The sequence below is a fragment of the Mastigoproctus giganteus genome, chromosome 4 (assembly GCF_048544385.1).
Source record: "Mastigoproctus giganteus isolate SK-2022 chromosome 4, ASM4854438v1, whole genome shotgun sequence".
Taxonomy (NCBI): domain Eukaryota; kingdom Metazoa; phylum Arthropoda; class Arachnida; order Uropygi; family Thelyphonidae; genus Mastigoproctus; species Mastigoproctus giganteus.
In genome coordinates this window covers 9,882,426-9,906,183 of record NC_143578.1, presented here as the reverse complement: position 1 = coordinate 9,906,183, position 23,758 = coordinate 9,882,426, and the positions used below count along the sequence as shown (strand labels likewise).

Below are 23,758 nucleotides of genomic sequence, written 5' to 3'. Positions count from 1 at the left end.
TTGAATTTGAAAGTGTCTGCAATTCTGCCCAGACACGACAGGAGGGAGTATATGATGAGAGCCTTGTCGATCAATTCGGCCCTGGAAAGATTGTGCAAGGCTCAAGGGGTAGAATTTTTTTCAGCCTGGACTGTACTTGTTAACAGGAGAGATTGCTTCTACAGGGATGGGATACACTTAAATAGAAAGGGCGCAAGAATATTTGCTGATGCTATTGAGGCAGTGTTTAAGTGGGTCGGAAAACTGCTAGCTTGGGGGGGAGACAAAGACGAATAGATTAACAGTAGCCACTGGCAGAGGTGAAAGAGATTCTTGCACTGCTTCTATTGGAATGAGCAGAAGCCTGAAAAACAAGATGCAGGATATTTCAGAGACTGCTGGGAGTCATTGTGGTACAAGTAAACACATGGGTTGTGTTAGGGTAGCTAAGAATAGAAATAGGTGCATGTATACTTGCGTGTACACCAATGCTAGGAGTTTAGTAAATAAATTTGATGAATTTGAGGTAATGCTCAAAACATCAAAGGCAGATATTGTTGGGATATCAGAGATGTGGTGTCACACAGATATAAGGAATGCAGAACTGGAATTTGGGGAGTACGTCTACAGAAAGGATAGACTGGATAGGAAGGGAGGAGGGGTTATGCTATTAGTTAAGAAATACATAAAATCCAAGGAAGTGAAGCCAGTGGACATCGCTGGACAGTGCAGTGTCAAGTCAGTTTGGTGTGACATAAGCATTGGGAGATCAAAATTGAGAGTAGGAGTGTGCTATAGGCCGAATGACTCTGATGAGTATAATAAGAAACTGTACAGGGAAATAGAGTGGGCCAGTAAATCAGAGAGTCTTATAATGGGAGATTTTAATTTCCCAGATATTGACTGGAATTTGGGGGCTGGTCACTCACACACTAGTAAGGCTTTTGTGGATTTATTGGATGATTGTTTTCTACATCAGCATGTTCGGGAGGCAAATAGAGGGAGGAATACTCTTGATTTGATTATCAGCAGTGATTCTTCATGCATTAAGAATCTGCAGATAAATGACCCACTAGGTGGCAGTGATCAGTGTGCTGAAGTGGGATTTACTCAAAGAGGTAACTACCATTAGGGGAAGGGTTATTGCTTTCGTAAAGGCGACTACGATGGACTGAGACAGTATTTAAATTCTATTCAGTGGGACCAACTGATGATGTTACCAACAGCAAATGCAAAATGGGAAGCATTCAAAGAACTTAACTTGGAAGCTACTAGGCTTTACATACCAACTAAGAAATATTGTTCAAGGTTTAGGCCGAAATGGATGTCAGATGAACTGATGAGGCATATGGCAGAGAGGAAACATGCATGGGATACATACAAATTAACACATGACACAGAAGCCTATGATAGATACAAGTTGATCTGTAACCAAGTTACAAAGCAGGTTAGGCAGGCGAAGGCAGATTACGAGAAATCTTTGGCAAGGGATGCAAAGAAAAACAGCAAAGAGTTCTTTACTTATGTAAACTCTAGAAGGAAGGGGATGAATCAGATTGGACCACTTGATATTGATGGGTCAACTGTTGATGATCCTGCTCAGGTAGCTAACAAACTAAATGAATATTTTGTATCGACATTCACACATGAGGAGTTATTTAGCGTGGGGAAAGCCAGAGGTGTATTCAACTCTAGCAGTAAACTACAGAATCTTGAAATAACTGAGAGTAAAGTGGAGGAGAAATTTTTGAAGATAAACACAAGAAAGGCACCCGGGGTGGATGGGATCTATCCAGTTATATTAAAGGAGGCAGCAGAGGAAGTAAGCAAACCCTTAGCCATAATTATGAGAGCTTCCTTGGACTCAGGGGAGGTACCCACAGACTGGAGATGTGCAAATGTGACCCCAATTCACAAAGGAGGATCAAAGGCTGACACAAGTAATTATAGACCTGTGAGTTTAACTTCTGTTCCAGGAAAATTAATGGTTAAAGAAGCACTGCAGGATCATTTAGACAAGACTTCAGTTATAGCTCGGACACAGCATGGTTTTGTTAACGGGAAGTCTTGCCTGACCAATTTGATTGGATACTATGATGCAGTCACAAAGGAACTGGATGCAGGGAATAACTTTGATATTATATACTTGGATCTTAGAAAGGCTTTTGATACTGTTACACATGGAAGACTGCTGCACAAATTGGAGCAGTGTGAGATTGGAGGCAAATTGCTGCTGTGGATAAAGGGGTGGCTGAGTGGGAGAAGACAGAGAGTGGTAATCAATGGACACTGCTCGTCGTGGACTAATGTTATTAGTGGAGTCCCTCAGGGCTCAGTGTTGGGTCCATTATTGTTTTCTGTATTCATAAATGATATTGATGATGGTATATCAAGCTTAATGTCGAAGTTTGCAGACGATACAAAGGTAGGCAGGGTTGTCAAGGACTCTACTGACACTATGCTGCTGCAACAGGATCTGGAAAGGTTGAGCAGATGGGCTGAGAGGTGGCAAATGAAGTTTAACATTGACAAATGTAAAGTACTACACATGGGAAACAGCAACCACAGAGCAACGTATCAACTCTGTGGTACTACACTGACAGTGGTAGAGAATGAAAGGGACCTGGGAGTGGTTGTGCAGGAAGATATGAAGTTCTCTGAGCAGTGCAGACGGGCTGCAAGAGTAGCTCATGGTGTATTATCAATGATATACAGGAATTTTTCTAGCAGGGATAAGGAGGTGATTATTCCCTTGTATAAGGCAATGGTCAGGCCACACCTAGAATACTGTATACAGGTCTGGAGGCCTCATTTCAAGAAGGATGTAGAGCTGCTGGAACAAGTACAGAGAAGGGCAACAAGATTAGTGAATGGAACAAAGGGGTGCTCTTACGAAGAAAGGCTTAAGTTTTGCAAATTACAGTGTCTGGAAACTAGGCACCAGCGAGGTGATCTGATAGAGGTGTATAAAGCCTTGAATGGTTTGAGCATGCTCAATGCTGATGGGATTCTTCCTCTAGCTCAGAATAATCACCTGAGAGGGCATAAATTCAAATTGAGGAAAGACAGATGTAGGATAGACGTGCGGAAATTTGCCTTTAGCTAGCGGGTGGTTGTTGGTGGAACAGACTTCCATCCCTTGTTGTGGAAGTTGATAGCCTAAATAAGTTTAAGGCTCAGCTGGACAGGTATTTTGAACGAACAAGAGGGGTGAAGTGGAAGTGGGTTTTTTTTTTTTTGGATGATGCTGCATAAGCTTGCTTTCTTGCATCAAATGCCTCTACTAATGCTAATGCTAATTTCATCACTAAAAAGTTTTTCGAATATTTTGGGTGGGGACAAATCTTTTAAGTCATTTTTCACAGCATCTAACTCACTTGTAGAACAATGTGTATATCAACTGAAGAAGGTTAACTAGATAACCGAAAGGTTTATGTATCTAATCTAATATATGTATATTTCCTATTATTAAACCTGTTACAATCTATATTTTTGTATCCGTTTCACTCTGAGCAACTGTAATTTTAATTTTAGTAGTAATGTTCATTTGTTCCGAAAGGTGCATATTCCGGATGTCTCTTCAGCCACTTTGCATTTTCAAAATCGAGATATACCGTTAAATCACTACCACTTTTATTTTCTGGAACATCTTCCGAGGGAAAAACATATTCATTGTTATTTTCAAATGAAATTTCCATAGAACCAGGAATTTCTTTTCGAAATGAATTAAGGTCCTGTAAAACATCTTCATCAAACTCTTCACAATCTAAATGCGTAAACGCGTCCAAATTTGGAGGTAATATGCAAATTTAAAAACTCATTATCATTGTCTCTTGATTTGCAACATCTTCGATAGCTTCCTCAAGTGTGGTGTATTTCTTCTTGCCATAAAGGCACCTCCGTAGCCAGGTGGGCAGGAGCAGCAGTGCGTAGCACACGCTTCTTGATCAGACCAGGGTTCGAGCCTGTGACCAACAAATACGGAGGATGCGAAAAGGTCAGGGAATGACCACCGCATATCCCCGGAGCAATCTGGCCTTAGTTGCTAATGCTCCTAAAAACCAAATAACAAACAACAACTTGCCATAAAAAAAAAAATCTTCGGTTCCATTATCGCCAGGTTTATGATTCACTATAAATAAAAATAAAACTTATATACAGTAACGCCTAACAACCCTGTTTGAGGATGGTAAGATATAAAAAAAATAAATAAATAAATAAAAATAAAAAAAACTAGAAAAAATGTAATAAATGAAATTTTGTTCATACTTACAGCATATATTGTCTCTCTAATTTGATTGTAAAACTAAGACAATTAAAAAACACTCTGCATTAATAAAAATTTGTTGATAACTTCTGTGAGTCAATAGAGAAATAAATCTGTCTCTTGCAACTGTTGCAAGATCAGTACTGAAGACATCTAGTGCTGACTGTGGTATATGAATCATTTCCTGATATTTATAGATAAACAATATACAGAAATATTTCATTAGATAGTATGAATCAGAGCTGAAATACTCAATATGTTCTACGTTGATAATAATATTAGTAAATTAATAAGAGTTTACCTCAATATAGTACGTGGAACACTTCCGTATAATACCCTCCAGAAATTAAAACGGAAAAAACGAAAAAATCGACAACTTACCGGTACATTAAAGTAAAATATAAATAATTAAAGTAAAATATAAATAATTAAATAATCAATTTAACACAATTCAAAACAATTAAAATTCAAATTAACGCAATTTAAAAGAATCTAACGAAAATATTCAAAACGATTTTCCTTCCTGAAGCTGACAATGCTTTTCGACCGACTGTCGTGATCACAGGAATGAAAATTACCGAATCCGGCTAAACCTGCACCTTTGGTCAGGTAAAATTACACAAGCCTGGATTTCCGATTCGACCTATTGTTTCCTACAGGAACTCGGCATTTTCAGCCTTAGCCACACATGTATATAACATTATAAAACCTTTTAGACAGGTTATACAATTTGGAATTAAGAATTACGATACATTATTTAATAATCTTAAAGACTGTAGACTCGGCGACAATGACAATTTATTCTCATTAGATGTTACCTCATTATATACGAATGTAAACGTTGAATACACATTAGATATTATTTGGGATATGTTAAATAAAAACTCGACACCGATTAATTATACGAAGCTGCCTATAAAGGAGATTTTTCACTTAATTAAACTATTAGTTGAGGCTAACTACATCACCTTTCGAGACAAGGTGTACAAACAAATTTTTGGATTACCAATGGGTTTGAGCCTGAGTGGCTTAATGTCAGAGATCTATCTCTCAACGATTGAGCAGATACATTTGACACCTTTTCGTCCCCGTATCACATACTATGGGAGGTATTTAGACGATGTTCTAGTTATTACCGATAGTAGTACTATCCAAGACATTTTACATTCGTTCAATAATATTCATTCTAGACTCAAATTTACATTGGAAAGGGAAGATACGGATACTAAGTCATTAAACTTTCTAAATTTCACGCTTACCCGGGACTCGAACATAATACAATTTAGCATCTATCGAAAACCCACAAACACCGGCATGCTTCTACATTATAATAGCTACCACCCGTTCACCTACAAAAGATCGATTATCTTTAATCAATTTCTAAATGCCTATAAATATTCAACGACGGATTCTGCTTTAGACTCAGAAATACAAATATTAACTAGCAGATTCTTGAACAGGGGTTATCCCATTAACACAATAAATCGTATTAGGGTACAAGCTAAGGATAAGATACAAAATACTGCACCAATCAACAATAGTAATATCAAAAAATACTTTATTTCTGTCCCATATGTTGAACAGTGGCACAAACAGCTTAACAGATTCTTTAAAGATACCGAATTTAAAATTATAGCTAGGCCTATACGGAAGTTACACACTATACTGAACAATCGCTCGGTTCTTTCGGCGTTCGCAACACAAATTAATGATCTAGTATACAATATTTCTTGCGGTGATTGCGACTCGTCTTATCAGGGTTCGACGCGGTTTTCTCTTAATATCCGTGTAAATCAACACGAAGCCTCAGTTCGTGCTTCTCGTTCAGCAGCGTCAGAATTAGCCTTTCATGCCATTAACGAAAAACATACTTTTTTATTTAACGAGGCCAAAATACTTAACGTTCAACGTAATTATACGCGACTATTAATTGCAGAAACCGTTGAAATTAAATTACACGAGAATTCTGTTAATGTTCGGCGGCCATATTTGATCTCCGATGCGTGGACCTTTACGCGCATGCGCGTAGACACATAATCACTATTTAAGGTGCAGGTTTAGCCGGATTCGGTAATTTTCATTCCTGTGATCACGACAGTCGGTCGAAAAGCATTGTCAGCTTCAGGAAGGAAAATCGTTTTGAATATTTTCGTTAGATTCTTTTAATTGCGTTAATTTGAATTTTAATTGTTTTGAATTGTGTTAAATTGATTATTTAATTATTTATATTTTACTTTAATTATTTATATTTTACTTTAATGTACCGGTAAGTTGTCGATTTTTTCGTTTTTTCCGTTTTAATTTCTGGAGGGTATCATACGGAAGTGTTCCACGTACTATATTGAGGTAAACTCCTCTTATTAATTTACTAAGAAATATTTCATGGAATTGGGACAGTTTCAAAATAACAACATTTTGAATTAGCATTCCCATACAAGTATGTCCAGCACTAATGGGTTAAGCATACACAATCTGACGATTTATTAGACAAATACAGGACAATGCTGAAGAAATGCTGTGAGTTAGGTCACAATGTCTATGTGTCTGCAATTCTGCCCAGGTACAATAGGAGGGATTATATTTTTTTATTTTATTTTATTTTATTAATAAAAAGATACACAACAGGTAACCATTAACAGTGTATCTGAGATCAGATCAATAAACATAGTAACAATAATATGCTGAAAGCCTTGTGGATTAACTCAAGACAAGAACTCTGCAAGGCTTTAGAGGGGAAATTTCTATCAGTTTGGCCCACATTTGTAAGTAGAAGGAATCTGTTTTGTAGAGATGGGATACATTTAAACAAAGGTGGTGCAAGAGTTTTTGCCAGTATTATTGACGATACTTTATAAAGTTTAAGGGGAACTGCTAGTTTGGGGGGGGGGTACAAGGGTAATATAGATATGCATTAGTCTGATAATACTGGTCAAAGTAATGTTTGCACATAGCGCTTAAGAGTGCTTCTTTGTTATCGCAACATCACGTGTTAGCAAGATGTTCTAAGGGTAGAAATGTTTCAAATGAGTGGGTAGCTAATGCCAGGGAAGCGAGCTTAAAAAACTTTAAAGGGCGTGTTAGGGTATTTAACTATACAAGAAAACTAAGTTTTAATTGTTTATACAGTAATATCAGAATGTTAATAAAATGAGTGAATTCGAACTGCTGGTTAGGACCAGTAACACTGGTATAATAGGGCTTACGGAAACGTGGTGCCACCTGGAGATAGGGGATGATCAGTTTAAGTATGGTATGTAAAATGTATTTAGTAAGGATAGGGAAGTTAGGTGTGGGGTCATGCTTATCACATCCTGCCTGAGCATGATGAAAGCTTTCCCGGATTCAGATGTTTCACATGCTAGTATAGAATCTGTATGGTGTGAGATTGTTGGAAGGAAAGGTATAATGAGAGGGGGAGTACTCTACAAGTCATGTGATTGTGAAGATTATGATGAGAGCCTCTACATGCAAAAAAGCATCAATGTCTTATTATGGGTGATTTTAATTTGCCTCTAATTGATTGGAGCAAATGGGAAGAAAACTCCATATGGAGGTTAATATTTTAAATCAACTAGTTGATTTAAAAATATACTCCACAAGGAAGATTCCAAGTTGGATGATTAAAGAAGATGTCAGATTACTTGAACAGAAAAAGATGGCATGGAAAGGTTACAGAGCAATGAAAAGTACTGATACATATACAGCTACAAATTGATTAGTAACAGTACCACAGAAAAGGTTAGGCTCGCAAAGGTAGATTATAAGAAATCACTGGCAAAGAGTGGAGATAAGGAATTCTTCACCTATATAAATGCAAAGAAGAGAAGGGCAAACCAGATCGGACCCTTATGTAATGGACGTGGGATAGTATTAGATACCCCAGCTAAAGTTGCAGATGAACTCAAAAGTTACTTTGCATTGATATTTACAAAAGAAAAACCCTTTGTGTCAATGAGAAATTATGGGAGTGAAGTTGAAAAAAATGTAATTAATGATAGTGAAATTTCACATGTTTATTTAATGAAAAAACGTTTGAGCCTACAGGCCAGTAAGGCACCTGGAGTTGATGGCATATGCCCGATAATCTTAAGGGAGGTGGCAAGTGAGTGCATTGAAGCTAATTATGACAGCATCACTGGACTCAGCAGTGATTCTCTGTTGGATTGAAAAAGTGCCACCATATCTCCAATACATAAGGGCGGTCCTAAAAGTGAAGTGGGAAATTACCAGCCGGTCAGTCTAGCTTCAGTAGTAGAGAAAATCATGGAGACAATGATCAGGGGTGGAATTCAGAATCGTTTAGATATAAATGGAATTCTGAAGGATACTCAGCATGGTTTTGTAAAGGGAAAATCATGTTTAACTGATCTGGTTAGCTTTTTTGGCAGGGTCACTCAAGAGAATAATTTCAACATTGTTTATTTGGATTTCAGTAAAGCATTTGACCCAGTCCAACATGAGCAGTTATTTTATAAGCTGGAAGAGATTGGAATCACAGGGAAAATCCTTAGATGGATAGCAGGATGGCTTTAGGGCAGAAGACAGAGGGTTGTGATAAATGGTTATTCCTCAGATCGGGTTGATGTAAGAAGTGGGGTTCCCCAAGGATCAGTATTAGGACCACTGTTGTTTTTGATTTTCTATAAATATATCGATGAAGTAGTTATGAAAATCAAAAGAATACAGTCGATGAAAGGATAGAGGGCATGATGTCTAAATTTGCAGATGATGTAAAGATTGGTAGAGTAGTTAATGATCAATGCCAAGCAGAGCTTCAGAGTGACCTAGATAGATTTCAGGGATGGTCAGAAAAATGGCAGTAAGCCTTAATTCAGCAAAAGTGTAAGGTATTACACTTGGGAAACAGTAACACCAAAATAACTTATACACTTGGTTGAGTTGAACTAAAGCCAGTAGTGGAGGAGAGGGACTTGGGTGTTACGATACGGTCAGACATGAAGTTCTCTGAGCATTGTAGACAGGTTGCAAGGAAGGTCCATGGTGTTCTATCGATGATTTATTGAACAATTGCTAGTAGAGACAACGACGTCAAAATCCCATTATATAAGGCTATTGTTAGATCACACTTGGAATACTGTGTTCAAGTATGGAGACCGCACCCACAGAAAGACATTGTTCTTCTTGAACGGGTCCAAAGACGGGTAACTCCCCTGGTGAAATTGGCAAAAGGACATCAATATGAGGAAAGACTTTGAATATGAGGGTTGCAGAGTTACGAATCTAGGCACCTTAGAGGAGACTTGATTGAGGTATTTAAGGCTCTGAGAGGCATAAGCAAAATAAATAAGGACAAAATTTTTAGGGGGTTATAAATGATTCTAGAATTAGGGGCCATAATTTCAAGTTATGTTGGGGAGATGTTTAGACTAGATTGCAGGAAGTTTTATTTTAGCCATCAAGTTATAAATTACTGGAATAAGTTACCTACATGGGTGGTAGAGGCCGACAGTTTGGAGAAATTCAAAGGTCAGCTGGATGGGTAGAGGGAAATGTATAGGTTGTCTGTTTCATTTTCTCCTATTATTTATTTTTTTAAATTTTCCTATTATATTTTAATTATTATTATTATTATTTTATTTTATTTATTTTTGGTGCAGTATAAGCAGTAGGCTTCCTTGCACCATGTGGTTGTTGCTAATACTAAATATCATCAAAAAAGGCAACAGCAATGTATATTTTCTGCAGAATTAATGAAGGGGAAAAAAAAAAAAAAAAAAAAGTGAAAAACAGAAAAATACAGCCCTAAAAAAAAAAAAAAGGGGGGGGGGGGGCAGTACAAGACCAAAATGCTACCTGTAGCAGTACTGCTGAACAATGCAAAAACTGATATCAGTGATGCTTATAAACAAGTTTAGCACTGTGATAAGTAAAATAGGCATAGAGTATGCACTTATTGCATAGGCTTTTTTTGATGTATGTATGTGCAATTTTTTGAAGTCATACACAAGGGCCTTTCATTTTTGTAATTGAGAAAATATTCATTACTATGAAGGACTGGTAAATCTATTACATGTTATGATTTGGGAAGTAATATTTATAAAACAAATTTCCAGCTTATATTTCTTCAAAAGCTCATTAACCAGTATAGATATTTGGTCATAGTGAGAGATTGCTGTTTGTCCAACTATAATGTTTATATTTTCTTGGAATGGTACGATTCCAGAAAAAGGGCACATCTACCCATTCATTTTGCGAGTAATCCAAAGAAATATGAGATTAATGTTGAAAAAGTTCAGCTGGAAAGTTGGTCATTCAATAGGCCATTTTTTTGACACCTCGAAAGGATTAGCAAGTAGTTCCGATTTTTTTAAAATCTGCAATAACATGCTCTTGTTTTCACTGATGAAAACAAGAAAAAGTTTAAAAACAACATGATCACCCAACATGTTATATAAAAGAGACTTAGTTCTCCATCAGTAAATATTACTATCCAAAGCTATCATTATGTACACTGAGACTACAGCCTTCAATGAATGTTAGACATCACTTATTCTTTTTTTTTTTTTTAATGTATGATGCCTAGTCTTACAATACAGTAGAATAAATAAGCTCAATATTATTAAAACTCAGGAAAATTAAGTTCACATCATATCATATACTTGTTCACTCATTATTTTGCTTTTTTCTCACCTTTTCACTAGTATCACTTCCTCAATGAACATTATTAAAAATGCCCCTTAGTTTAAGCTTTGAAGGTCATCTCTCTTTCTCTCTCATATCAAAATATGAAAACTAAATACAAATACATTTTCTAGAACAAACTAGGATGCGATTGTTAAAATATATTAGGGTAACGGACATTGAGATGGTTGTGAAACTGTTCAAAAACAATGGAGCTGTTCTTCTAAGACACACTACAGCTTCAGGGAGAGCCCATGGAATATTAACATTAACATCCTCTTTGGGTATGGAAGTTTCTGCTGAGAAAGGGGATGGGGATAGAAGGTTCCACATGCTGAGTCCTCTTGTTTGAAAATAAAACTTGAACAAAAACTGGAAGCATACTTACATATACATCAACTCCATGATGATGTCAATCAAAACAGGTGTGAGGTGACCAACACTGTCTTCTTGACAGACCAATACAAGGCAGGTTTTGGAATCCTCATATGGCATGTTAGTATAAACATGCAATCAATGTTGAAAATGATTAAGCAATTGTTTGGACCGATCTGGATGTTGTTGATGCATCAAAGGAGTTTTTGGACACTTTTTATAAAGAACTTGATTCATAGGAGTGATTTTGGCTGTTTTTCACAAAACCAAAAACATGCAGTAAACATCATCAAATACAGATGTTTACTTAAATCATTGTTCTCCTTCCCACACACTCAAATAACAGCATTTTATGTTAATTTCAGAAGAATATCAATGATGTTTTTAGAACTAAACTCAGGATAGGAATAACTTTCCCAATGAGAAAAAGAGAAGTTAAGCAAGCAAAATTTAAATTTAGATATCATAAAATCTAAAGAGTAATTGCATTCAGTCCAATTTTAACATCAAAAATTGAAGTACATATATATAAAGGTTGAGATTAACAAATGTTTTGTGTATTGTATCACGTGCCATTCTTGTGTATCACAGCAAATGGAGTATTACACCATTTGCTGTGATAAAGCAAATCTTTCTTTAATGGACTGCATGAGGGTAAGGCCTGTTTGCTAAATACAATTGTCCATTAAACTCAAAAGAAACATGCATACATGCCAAAGTTGCTAGAATGTTATTAAAAAGTGCTGTACAATGAAATAAAAAATATTTAAAATTTTCACAAATTGTAGAGTGGCAGTGGAAACTGATTAAACCATATTCATTGTCTCAAGTACCCACAATTCAGGTTCAGATAACTTCCATCTGAGAAAAATTTTGGTTCCATGGCAATCTGTTTTATTATGAAAACATTTTAACTGACAGAAAATATCAACAGACTGAAGCAGTTGCATTTCTGGATTCCATAAGGATGAAAACCCTGGTTCAGTGGATGCTGGCTGTTATTTCCAAGTCCGTTAAATTCAGGTCTTTTAAAGTAAGGATTTGCTATATATTAATTTTAATCTTCAATCTGTTAAAATTTTAACTGTCATGGCATCATAATTAAAGCAAATTGGCTGAAGGAAGACAAAACAGTTTCTGGTGCAGAAGTAGAAGGTTCCTGCTTTAGAGTTCCCCTAATGGCCCAGAGTAGTGAATTTAATAGATTAACAGTAAGTTATGGTATATGAATGAGGAAGTTCTAAAATTTCAACCAGAGCACTGCAAAGAGAGCAACTTCCATTCCATATTAGTGACACCCCCGGAAACTTTAAGGAGGCAGCAAAGGAAGTAAGCAAATCCTTAGCCTTGATTATTGTTTGTTATTTGGTTTTTAGGAGCATTAGCAACTAAGGCCATATTGCTCCAGGAATATGCGGTGGTCATTCCCTGACCTTTCCACATCCTCCATATTTGGTGGGCACAGGCTCAAACCCCGGTCTAATCAAGAAGCGTGTGCTACACACTTGCTCCTGCCCACCTGGCTACGGAGGTGCCTTAGCCTTGATTATGAGAGTATCCTTGAACTCAGGGGTGATCATCACAGACTGGAGGAGAAGTGCAAATGTATCCCCAATTCACAAAAAAAGGGGGGGGGGGAAATCAAAGAGTGACACAAATAATTACAAACCTGTTAGTTTATCTTCTGTTCTGTTCTGGGAAAAACAATGGAGTCAATGGTTAAAGAAGCACTGCAGGATCACAACACAATGCTGCAGTTATAGTTCAGGCACAGCATGGGTATGTTAAGGGGAAGTCTCGTCAGACCAATGTGGTCACAAAGGAAATGGATGCAAAAAATAATTTTGATATCACATATACAGTCAGTCCTCGTATAGCACGATAGTTGCGTTCCTAGAAACCCTTGTGCAATGCAAAATCGTGCAATATAAACAACAAGCCCTGTGGGAAAAATGGGGTTAGGTGCCGACCACCCAAGATTGAACACACATTTGTAACCAAAACCTTACCAAACACAATAAATAATCGTAATAAAATACTTACACATTTTATTACAACTATTACGTAATAAAATATTGCTAATGCTTTTACTTCAAGCGTAAGCAAACTTGTTTTTTGTTTAATTTTCTATCCAAACAGATGACAGGCGTTCCATCTCTTCCAATTCTTTGTGTCTTAATCTAATGGATTTTAACTACACTTTGAGTTGTTCCTGCTATGAAAGTTCTTTTTATTTTCTCTGCATGCTTTCTAATTCTCGGCGTTGCCTCATTTAGGTCTGTAGCACGTGCAATATCACATGGTCTTTCATTTCGCTCAAAGCGTTTACAATTTCATATTTTTTCTCTATTGACAGAGGCGGATTGGCCATAAGCCTTACCGGGGAAACCCCGGTGGGCCAGAGGCCGGTGTGATTTTGGCCATAAACCAGAGTATTAGGGCACTATAAATTTTCCTGGGTAAGAATTTTTGACCCAGTCCGCCTCTGTTTATCGATATTGCTTTTCTTTTTCTCTCTGAATCTGAAGTATCTTCACCAGGACGCTTCCTTTTCACACCTTTTAAGTATTTTACTCATTTTTAGGGAATAAAGCACAATTACAAAACAAGGAGGCACGCTTGATACACATAAACAAAGCTGCGCGCGTGTAGCAACTGAATAAACAACACCGTAAAGGCAGAGATACACTATTAACACCTCACATTTTACTAAAGCACATTTCTAGGGATTACTACCATAAAACAATAAAAACAATTTCCAGTTGCGTTTCTGCTAGTGGAATCTGTTATAAACTGGTAGTAAACATGATCTAATGGCATTTGCAATAATACTGATAGCGGGAATTGTGTGGTTTTTGAGTTATTATGATGAAATGTGTTTCTCCTTCACTGATATAAAATACATAAATACATTTTCAGAATCTTCTCTTCATTCCTATTGTGTTGCGTTCGGTTGGGGTGATTCTGCGTTCGACTGCCATTTCTTGTAAACACAAAGGCAAATCGTGCATAAGTGAATTCGGTTCGTGTTATATAAGATATCGTTCCCCTATTCATAAATCGTGTATGATCGAATTCGTGTAATCTAAACACGTGTTATACGAGGACTGACTGTACTTGGATTTTAGGAAAGCTTTTGATATTGTTGCATACGAAAGACTGTACAAATTGGAGCGGTATGGCATTAAAGTCAAGTTGCTGCTATGGATAAAGGAATGGTTTAGTGGGAGAAGACAGAAAGTGTTAATTAATGGATGCTGCTCTTCATGGAATAATGTTATTAGTGGAGTCCTCCAGGGTTCACTTGGGCCCATTATTGTTTTCTGTATTTATCGATGATATTGATGAAAGTATATCAGGCTTAATGTCCAAGTCTGCAGATGATACAAAGTTTGGCAGGGTTGTTAATGACAGTAGGCTACTGCAACAGGATCTAGAAAATTTGAGCAGATGGGCTGAGAGGTGGCAACTGAAGTTTAATATTGACAAATGCAAAGCACTGTATATCGGTAACAGTAATCCCAGAATAAAGTGCTGACTGTGCAGTACCACACTCAAGGCAGTGGAGAATGAAAAAGAACTGGGGATAACTGAGCAGTCAGATGTGAAGTTTTCAGAGAAGCATAGGCAGGCTGCCAGATCAGTTCATGGGGTCTTGTCAGTGAATATAGGAATTTTGCTAGCAGGGTTAAGGAGTGGATTATCCCCTTGTATAACACAACAGTCAGGCCACACCTTGACTACTGCATACAGGTCTGAAGGCCTCATTTTAGGAAGGATGTAGACCTGCTGGAATGAGTACAGAGAAGGGGAACGAGACCGGTCAGTGGAACAAAAGGTTGCTCATAACCAAGAAAGGCTTAAGTTCTGCAAATTGCAGCATCTGGAGACTAGGCACCTGTGAGGTGATTTGATTGAGGTGTATAAGGCCATGAATGGTTCAAGCAAGCTCGATGCTGATGGGATTCTTTCTCTTGCTCAGATTATGCACGACAGGGACATAAATTTACCACTAGCCAGCAGGTGGTTGACTGCTGGAACGGAACAAACTCCAGAGTCCAAGGATGCTCTCATAAGTATGGCTAAGGGTTTGCTTAGTTGCTTTGCCGCCTCCTTTAATATAACTGGATAGATCCCATCCACCCCAGGTGATTTTCTTATGTTTAACTTCAACAATTTCTCCTCCACTTGGCTCTCAGTTATTACAAAGTCATTAAGTACTCTGCTTCAATTTGATAACCTTCTGCCATTTTCAAACCTTAATAATTCCTCATGTGTGAATGTAGATGCAAAATACTCATTCAGTTTGTTTGCTATCTGAGCAGGATCATCAACAATCGAACCATATTTGTGAAATGAACTAGAAATTGCTTGGAAGGTTTAGATCTTCGCAAATAAGCTTACTCTATTAGTCTGACAATTCATGGTGTATTCAATAGTAAGAAAAAGTGTTGGGGGGGAGACATGCTGTATGAAGTAATGAAATTTTTGGATATGGCGTACATATGGTACGAATATACCCAGATCCTTGACATAACGTGGCCTCGACAATGCCCTCTGCATACACACTACTCGGACTCCCTCCAGTCACTATCTGGCAGAGTAGAGGTAGCAAGATTACACACTAGCTGATCTGGAAGTCTCCAAAAGAGTTACCAATAGGTTTGGTCCGGTGTACTAACTAGTGACCGGCCTGCAAACACCGTTTTAGAGCTGTACCCTCAAAATGTAAGGAAGATTAGATTGGATCTTGCCACGATGTTCGTCATAACCTCAAAAGTCATCAATCATACTGCATGATGGAAGAGATGGAGAAGAGTTGACTGGAACTTAGCTCCGGAGACTAAACACGGGTTCCACCACATCAAGCCTCCAATAAGCAAAGTGGTGGTATTGCATCGGTTGATGAGAGTCATCTACCACCTAGTATTGCCTGGTAACAGAGGGGCAGCATTCCTCCATGTGGTGTGGGTGCCACACCCTGACCCCTGCTTACGTTGGTTCACACCTGGGTGGTCACCCACAGTGTGCTTGTGCATGGAATAAAATAGCACTCTATTTTCTAAAAATGTATCTGAATTTTAAGATACTCACTAGCAGCAATATTTGTGGATGAAATAAAATTTCCAATTTTATTAGGTATACTAATAAAAATTAACAATATATTGAGCAGTGGTTATTTTCAATGGAAATAAAAAAAAAAATCCCACCATCGTAAATGTGCAAGCAAAGGATTTGGCTATTACAGACCGTCTGGACTTTGCCCAAATTGGTCTATTTGACTTGAATATCACCTGAATATCAGTTCCATCAGCGTTTTAGACTCCCAGGTAGTCAGTACAGCTTGCCTGGCATATCTGAGAGAATGTCTGTGACATCCTCAAGGGCCCAATTCACCGAGAGTGACCTGGACTCAAGTCTGCTGACGAGGCTACTAGTGACGGTCGTGTTCCAAGCCGCTAAGTGGATTTTTCTTATTTATTGATTTGAAATTATTGTTTTTCTAAAACTTTTGATTTAAATTTAGTAGTATAACATTATTTTGTGATTTTTTGATTAATTTGGTGTATTTATTCTTTACTCGGCCTTGTAAAAGTATCGGTAAGGGTTTCCACGTGTTCGTAACTACCGTTAGTAACTTTCCCGCCATTGTGATACCGTACTAGATATATCGTAGGTTATATACCGTACTAGATAGCGTTAGTTGAACTTCGTTAGCAGTTAAATTGTACGTTTAAATAAATATATATAACGACTTAGATTACAAACATAATATAATTAATAACATAATTAATTAATAAATTAATAGAATCATGACTCAGACCAGAGCAGCAAAGCAAAAGGCTCAAGCTAATGGAAGCGCTGTGGCTCAGAGCAGAACTGAGGGGGGGCAGTTGTCCTCTGACTCAAAGCCTTATAAAATGCACTGTTTGCTTGATGTTTGCAGAGCATTCGGGTACGGGACATGATACTGCCAAGGGGGATGTCTTTGTGTGTGCACGATGCAAGGAGTGTATCGATATCAGGCAACAACTCGGCGTTCTTATGGGCCTATATGAGAGCTTGAAGGACAGGGTGGATGCCCTCGAAGAAACTAAATTGAGGGGCCCATCAAGCTCTCAGCTGCCCACAACGCCAGAGCTTGCACTTGGGCATCGTGTGACACAGAGACAACCCCCAAGGCAGAATGCGCTGGTCCCGAAGGAACTAGTAGTTGTTGGTGACTCTATTGTCAGGGAAACGGGGAACATGCTTTGTAAAAAAGATAGGTGGAACAGAACCAGGGTATGTCTGCCAGGGGCAAAGGTTGATGACGTTGTAGAGCGAATATCATCTTTTAAGGGCACAAAAGGTGATATAGTTGTACACGTTGGCACTAATAATATTAAGAGTAGGAGACCGGCAGAATTACTTAACAAGTACAGGTCACTGTTGAACAAAAGCCGAGAATTAGGGTTGAATTTGAAAGTGTCTGCAATTCTGCCCAGACACGATAGGAGGGAGTATATGATGAGAGCCTTGTCGATCAATTCGGCCCTGGAAAGATTGTGCAAGGCTCAAGGGGTAGAATTTTTTTCAGCCTGGACTGTACTTGTTAACAGGAGAGATTGCTTCTACAGGGATGGGATACACTTAAATAGAAAGGGTGCAAGAATATTTGCTGATGCTATCGAGGCAGTGTTAGGTGGGTCGGAAAACTGCTAGCTTGGGGGGAGACAAAGACCAATAGATTGACAGTAGCCACTGGCAGAGGTGAAAGAGATTCTTGCACTGCTTCTATTAGAATGAGCAGAAGCCTGAAAAACAAGATGCATGGTATTTCAGAGACTGCTGGGAGCCATTGCGGTACAAGTAAACACATGGGTTGTGTTAGGGTAGCTAAGAATAGAAACAGGTGCAGGTATACTTGCGTGTACACCAATGCTAGGAGTTTAGTAAATAAAATTGATGAATTTGAGGTATTGCTCAAAACATCGAAGGCAGATATTGTTGGGATATCAGAGACGTGGTGTCACACAGATATAAGGGATGCGGAACTGCAATTTGGGGAGTACAACGTCTACAGAAAGGACAGACAGGACAGGAAGGGGGGGGAGGTGTTATGCTATTAGTTAAGAAACACATAAAAACCAAGGAAGTGAAGCCAGTCGACATCGCTGGACAGTGCAGTGTGGAGTCAGTTTGGTGTGACAAACATTGGGAGATCAAAATTGAGAGTAGGAGTGTGCTATAGGCCTAATGACTCTGATGAGTATAATAAGAAACTGTACAGGGAAATAGAGTGGGCCAGTAAATCAGAGTGTCTTATAATGGGAGATTTTAATTTCCCAGATATTGACTGGATTTTGGGGGCTTGTTACTCACACACTAGCAGGGCTTTTGTGGATTTATTGGATGATTGTTTTCTACATCAGCATGTTCGGGAGGCAACTAGAGGGAGTAATACTCTTGATTTGATTATCAGCAGTGATTCTTCATGCATTAAGAATTTGCAGATAAATGAACCACTAGGTGGCAGTGATCACAGTGTGCTGAAGTGGGATTTACTCAAAGAGGTAATTACCATTAGGGGTAAAGGGAAGGGTTATTGCTTCCGTAAAGGCGACTACGATGGACTGAGACAGTATTTAAATTCTATACAGTGGGACCAACTGATGATGTTACCAAAAGCAAATTCAAAATGGGAAGCATTCAAAGAACTTATCTTGGAAGCTACTAGGCTTTACATACCAACTAAAAAATATTGTTCAAGGTTTAGGCCAAAATGGATGTCAGATGAACTAATGAGGCATATGGCAGAGAAGAAAAATGCATGGGATACATACAAATTAACACATGACACAGAAGCCTATGATAGATACAAGTTGATATGCAACCAAGTTACAAAGGAGGTTAGGCAGGCGAAGGCAGATTACGAGAAATCCTTGGCAAGGGATGCAAAGAAAAACAGCAAAGAGTTCTTTACTTATGTAAACTCTAGAAGGAAGGTAATGAATCAGATTGGTCCACTTGATATTGATGAGTCAACTGTTGATGATCCTGCTCAGGTAGCTAACAAACTAAATGAATATTTTGCATCGACATTCACTAATGAGGAGTTATTCAGTGAGGGGAATGCCAGAGGTGTATTCAACTCTAGCAGTAAGCTACAGAATCTTGAAATAACTGGGAGTAAAGTGGAGGAGAAACTGTTGAAGATAAACACAAGAAAGGCACCCGGAGTGGATGGGATCTATCCAGTTATATTAAAGGAGGCAGCAAAGGAAGTAAGCAAACTCTTAGCCATAATTATGAGAGCTTCCTTGGACGCAGGGGAGGTACCCATAGACTGGAGATGTGCAAATGTGACCCCAATTCACAAAGGAGGATCAAAGGCTGACACAAGTAATTATAGACCTGTGAGCTTAACTTCTGTTCCAGGAAAATTAATGGAGGCACTGGTTAAAGAAGCACTGCAGGATCATTTAGACAAGACTTCAGTTATAGCTCAGACACAGCATGGTTTTGTTAAGGGGAAGTCTTGCCTGACCAACTTGATTGGATACTATGATGCAGTCACAAAAGAACTGGATGCAGGGAATAACTTTGATATTATATACTTGGATCTTAGAAAGGCTTTTGATACTGTTGCACATGGAAGACTGCTACACAAATTGGAGCAGTGTGACATTGGAGGCAAATTGCTGCTATGGATAAAGGGGTGGTTGAGGGGGAGAAGACAGAGAGTGGTAATCAATGGACACTGCTCATCGTGGACTGATGTTATTAGTGGAGTCCCTCAGGGCTCAGTGTTGGGTCCATTATTGTTTTCTGTATTTATAAATGATATTGATGATGGTATATCGGGCTTAATGTCGAAGTTTGCAGACGATACAAAGGTTGGCAGGGTTGTCAAGGACACTACTGACACTATGCTGCTGCAACAGGATCTGGAAAGGTTGAGCAGATGAGCTGAGAGGTGGCAAATGAAGTTTAACATTGACAAATGTAAAGTACTACACATGGGAAACAGCAACCCCAGAGCAACGTATCAACTCTGTGGTACTACACTGACAGTGGTAGAGAATGAAAGGGACTTGGGGGTGATTGTGCAGGCAGATATGAAGTTCTCTGAGCAGTGCAGACGGGCTGCAAGAGTAGCTCATGGAGTATTGTCAATGATATACAGGAATTTTTCCAGCAGGGATAAGGAGGTGATTATTCCATTGTATAAGGCGATGGTCAGGCCACACCTAGAGTACTGTATACAGGTCTGGAGGCCTCATTTCAAGAAGGATGTAGAGCTGCTGGAACGAGTACAGAGAAGGGCAACAAGATTAGTGAATGGAACAAAGGGGTGCTCTTACGAAGAAAGGCTTAAGTTTTGCAAATTACAGTGTCTGGAGACTAGGCACCAGCGAGGTGATCTGATAGAGGTGTATAAAGCCTTGAATGGTTTAAGCATGCTCAATGCTGATGGGATTCTTCCTCTAGCTCAGAAAAATCACCTGAGAGGGCATAAATTCAAATTGAGGAAAGACAGATGTAGGATAGACGTGCGGAAATTTGCCTTTAGCCAGCGGGTGGTTGGTTGGTGGAACAGACTTCCACCCCTTGTGGTGGAGGTTGATAGCCTAAATAAGTTTAAGGCTCAGCTGGACAGGTATTTTGAACGAACAGAGGGGTGAAGTGGAAGTGGTTTTTTTTTTTTTTTTTTGGCTGATGCTGCATAAGCTTGCTTTCTTGCATCAAATGCCTCTACTAATGCTAATGGACTGAAAGCAAAGCAACAAGGCAAAGAAAATAGAGGTTTGTTGTTTGTTTGTTATTTGGTTTTTAGGAGCATTAGCAACTAAGGCCATATTGCTCTGGGGATATGCGGTGGTCATTCCCTGACCTTTCCGTATCCTCCGTATTTGGTGTTCACAGGCTCAAACCCGGGTCTAATCAAGAAGTGTGTGCTACGCACTGTTTCTCCTGCCCACTTGGCTATGGTGAGTACCAAAAGAGAGGTGTTCTTGATATAATTCCTTGCTATCAAGATATACTTTGTGAGCAAAACCTAAGAGAAGACAGTCAACTCTTAACTCCTACTTCAAGAAAAATTAATTCTTTAAATGACTTATTCATGATATATACTGTACATTATTCAATCAAGGTACATTGTGGTATGTCAATTTATAAAATATGGATATACTGCTGTATACTGTAGTTCTCAAGGTTGGAAAAAAAAAAAAAAAAAAAAACGTTATAAAGAATGCATCTCTATTTATTTAATGTTAGAATGAATGAAATAGCACTCTATTTTCTAAAAATGTAACTGAATTTTAAGATACTCACTAGCAGCAGTATTTGTGAATGAAATAATTTCCAATTTTATTAGGTATACTAATAAAAATTAACAATATATTGAGCAGTGGTTGTTTTCAATGGAAATAAAAAATTCCATTCTTTTAATATAATTCCATTCTTCAAATTAGACTGGTTTCAAATAATACTTTCGACATAAGTTTTCTTTTTATGTAGAACTTAATTTTAACAAATTTTTACTCACCTTTCTGAAACAAAGTTTGTAGCTGATACTACAACATCATCTTCAGCATGGACAGTAACAGGAATTTTTCGACACCCATGTGACTTTAAGATGCGCCATAAAAGTTTCATAGTATCTTGGAGCACATTCGGAGGACACATATCAATCTTTGTAATAACAACAAATACAGGAATGTTAAGAGCTAAGGCTAAACCCAAGTGTTCTTTGGTCATTCCAACCACTCCAGCATTAGCTCCAATCTAATAGAAAGCACATAAAGCACTATACATTTGTGTGTGTATTTGCCTTTAAGTGTATGCAGAAACAAAGAGAGAAATATCAACAAATAAGCACATTAAGAAGCAAACATTTAACCTTTTACCTGGAAAGCTTGATGTATTTTATACAACAGGTAGATAAACAAATGGATACTATCAACATTAGTATGTTCAATAATTAGGTCAGATGAGTACATAGCTGCAACTTCACTAAAATTATGATGATTAAAGGTTACAAGAAAAGGTTTGTTAATAAAATGAAATGTCAACTCATTTCATAGTAGTAATAACCATGCTTTGATTGTATATCTATAATGAATGATGGTCATGATAATCATTCAAAACAGAGTTACTGCTATGGGTACAAGATGTTTATGTGCAGCTTAAAATTTACAAAGCACTATTATGAAAAGAATTTAAATGTATCTATAAAAATGTACTGTTTAATCTTTTAATGTAATTAATATTAGTCCATAATCAATGGACTAATATTAATAGCAGCCATGTGTCTTCTTACCCAGCTATACATATATTAAAAGACCAGAGCAGTAATATTAACACAAAAATCTATAAAAAAAGGAAAGTGTCCAACTTACATGCAATGTCTACCTAATACTCTTAACATTTCAAAAATGATCTGTGACAATATCATTACTACACAGTGTTTAAGGATAATTAATTTATGCAGTAAATTAAAATAACTGTAACTGAAATAAAAAAAAATATATATATATATATTAACTGAACAGGTATGGATACTGCCCAGTTAAGTGGGAGAATATATTAAGGTGACTGTATAGTGTTTTTCCACTAGCACTTCTTTGGAGAGGTCTGGGTTTCATTCCTGTCAATGTCTGCAAAAATATCTAAAATCCTCTTCAACTGAGGCTGTAATTAATTCACTCAAGCAGAGGAAGAAGAGCTTCCCTGTGAGCTATTTGAGGTTTTTTAGCTCACACAACAAGCACTTGTAGATGCACTTATCATACCCATAAATTACATAGCGTTCTTAAAACTGAAGAACAGGAGACAAGAAGGCTGGGGTTAGATATGTTGGAACAATCCATCAGATTCAACAGAGGGTAATTTGGGTTGACTTGTATATATATGTGCAGCAGGTCACACTACTGGCTGCTATATGCCATACAGCCTTAGAAACACTGCACTCATATTTCCATGGCAATATCCTTTAATTTAATCTTACTTATAATTTTATTGAACATTAGATAAAACTTATTTACAATAATTGTATCAATTATTGTTGGAGAAGAGACTATCACCAAGTTGATGAGGTGTCTAGAGGACTTGGAAGGTTTGTTTGTGAAAAAAAAAATAAATAAATAATAAATAAATAAATAAAAAATAAAATAAAAATGTTGGCTGTCTGGTTAGGATTGTCATATTTTGGTAAGTAAATGAATGGTCTGTGTGATGTCACTGGCCTCAGCAAAAGCCTCAGCATCTCAAAAAGTTGGGTCAGTGACTTGAAAATGGAAGATAGCTGAAAGTTGTGAACAATAAAATCACGAAGAAGAATTACCTCACTGTTAAGAAGTTGGGAGAAAGTCAAGTTTCAAATAAGGAAATCAAAGAGTTCCAAATGATTAGTGGAGTTTAGTATTAGTAATTGTGCAAAGAAGCCTATGGCTTATGCTGCAGCCAGAAAAAAAAAAAAAAAAAAGAAGAAAGAATAACAAAATAAGA

The 23,758-nt window shown here is 37.7% G+C and overlaps 1 protein-coding gene across 8 annotated transcripts in view; it reads right to left on the bottom strand.

The window, feature by feature from the left end:
* The window catches only part of GTPBP1 (GTP-binding protein 1), a 270,000-nt gene that overhangs the window by 38,612 nt on the left and 207,630 nt on the right, over positions 1 to 23,758 (bottom strand). For all 8 annotated transcript variants that reach the window (XM_090372553.1, XM_090372554.1, XM_090372557.1 and 5 more), the window contains one exon: positions 21,798 to 22,036. In XM_090372553.1, coding sequence (XP_090228679.1) covers positions 21,798 to 22,036 — 239 coding nt within the window. The remainder of the gene's footprint in view (positions 1 to 21,797; positions 22,037 to 23,758) is intronic.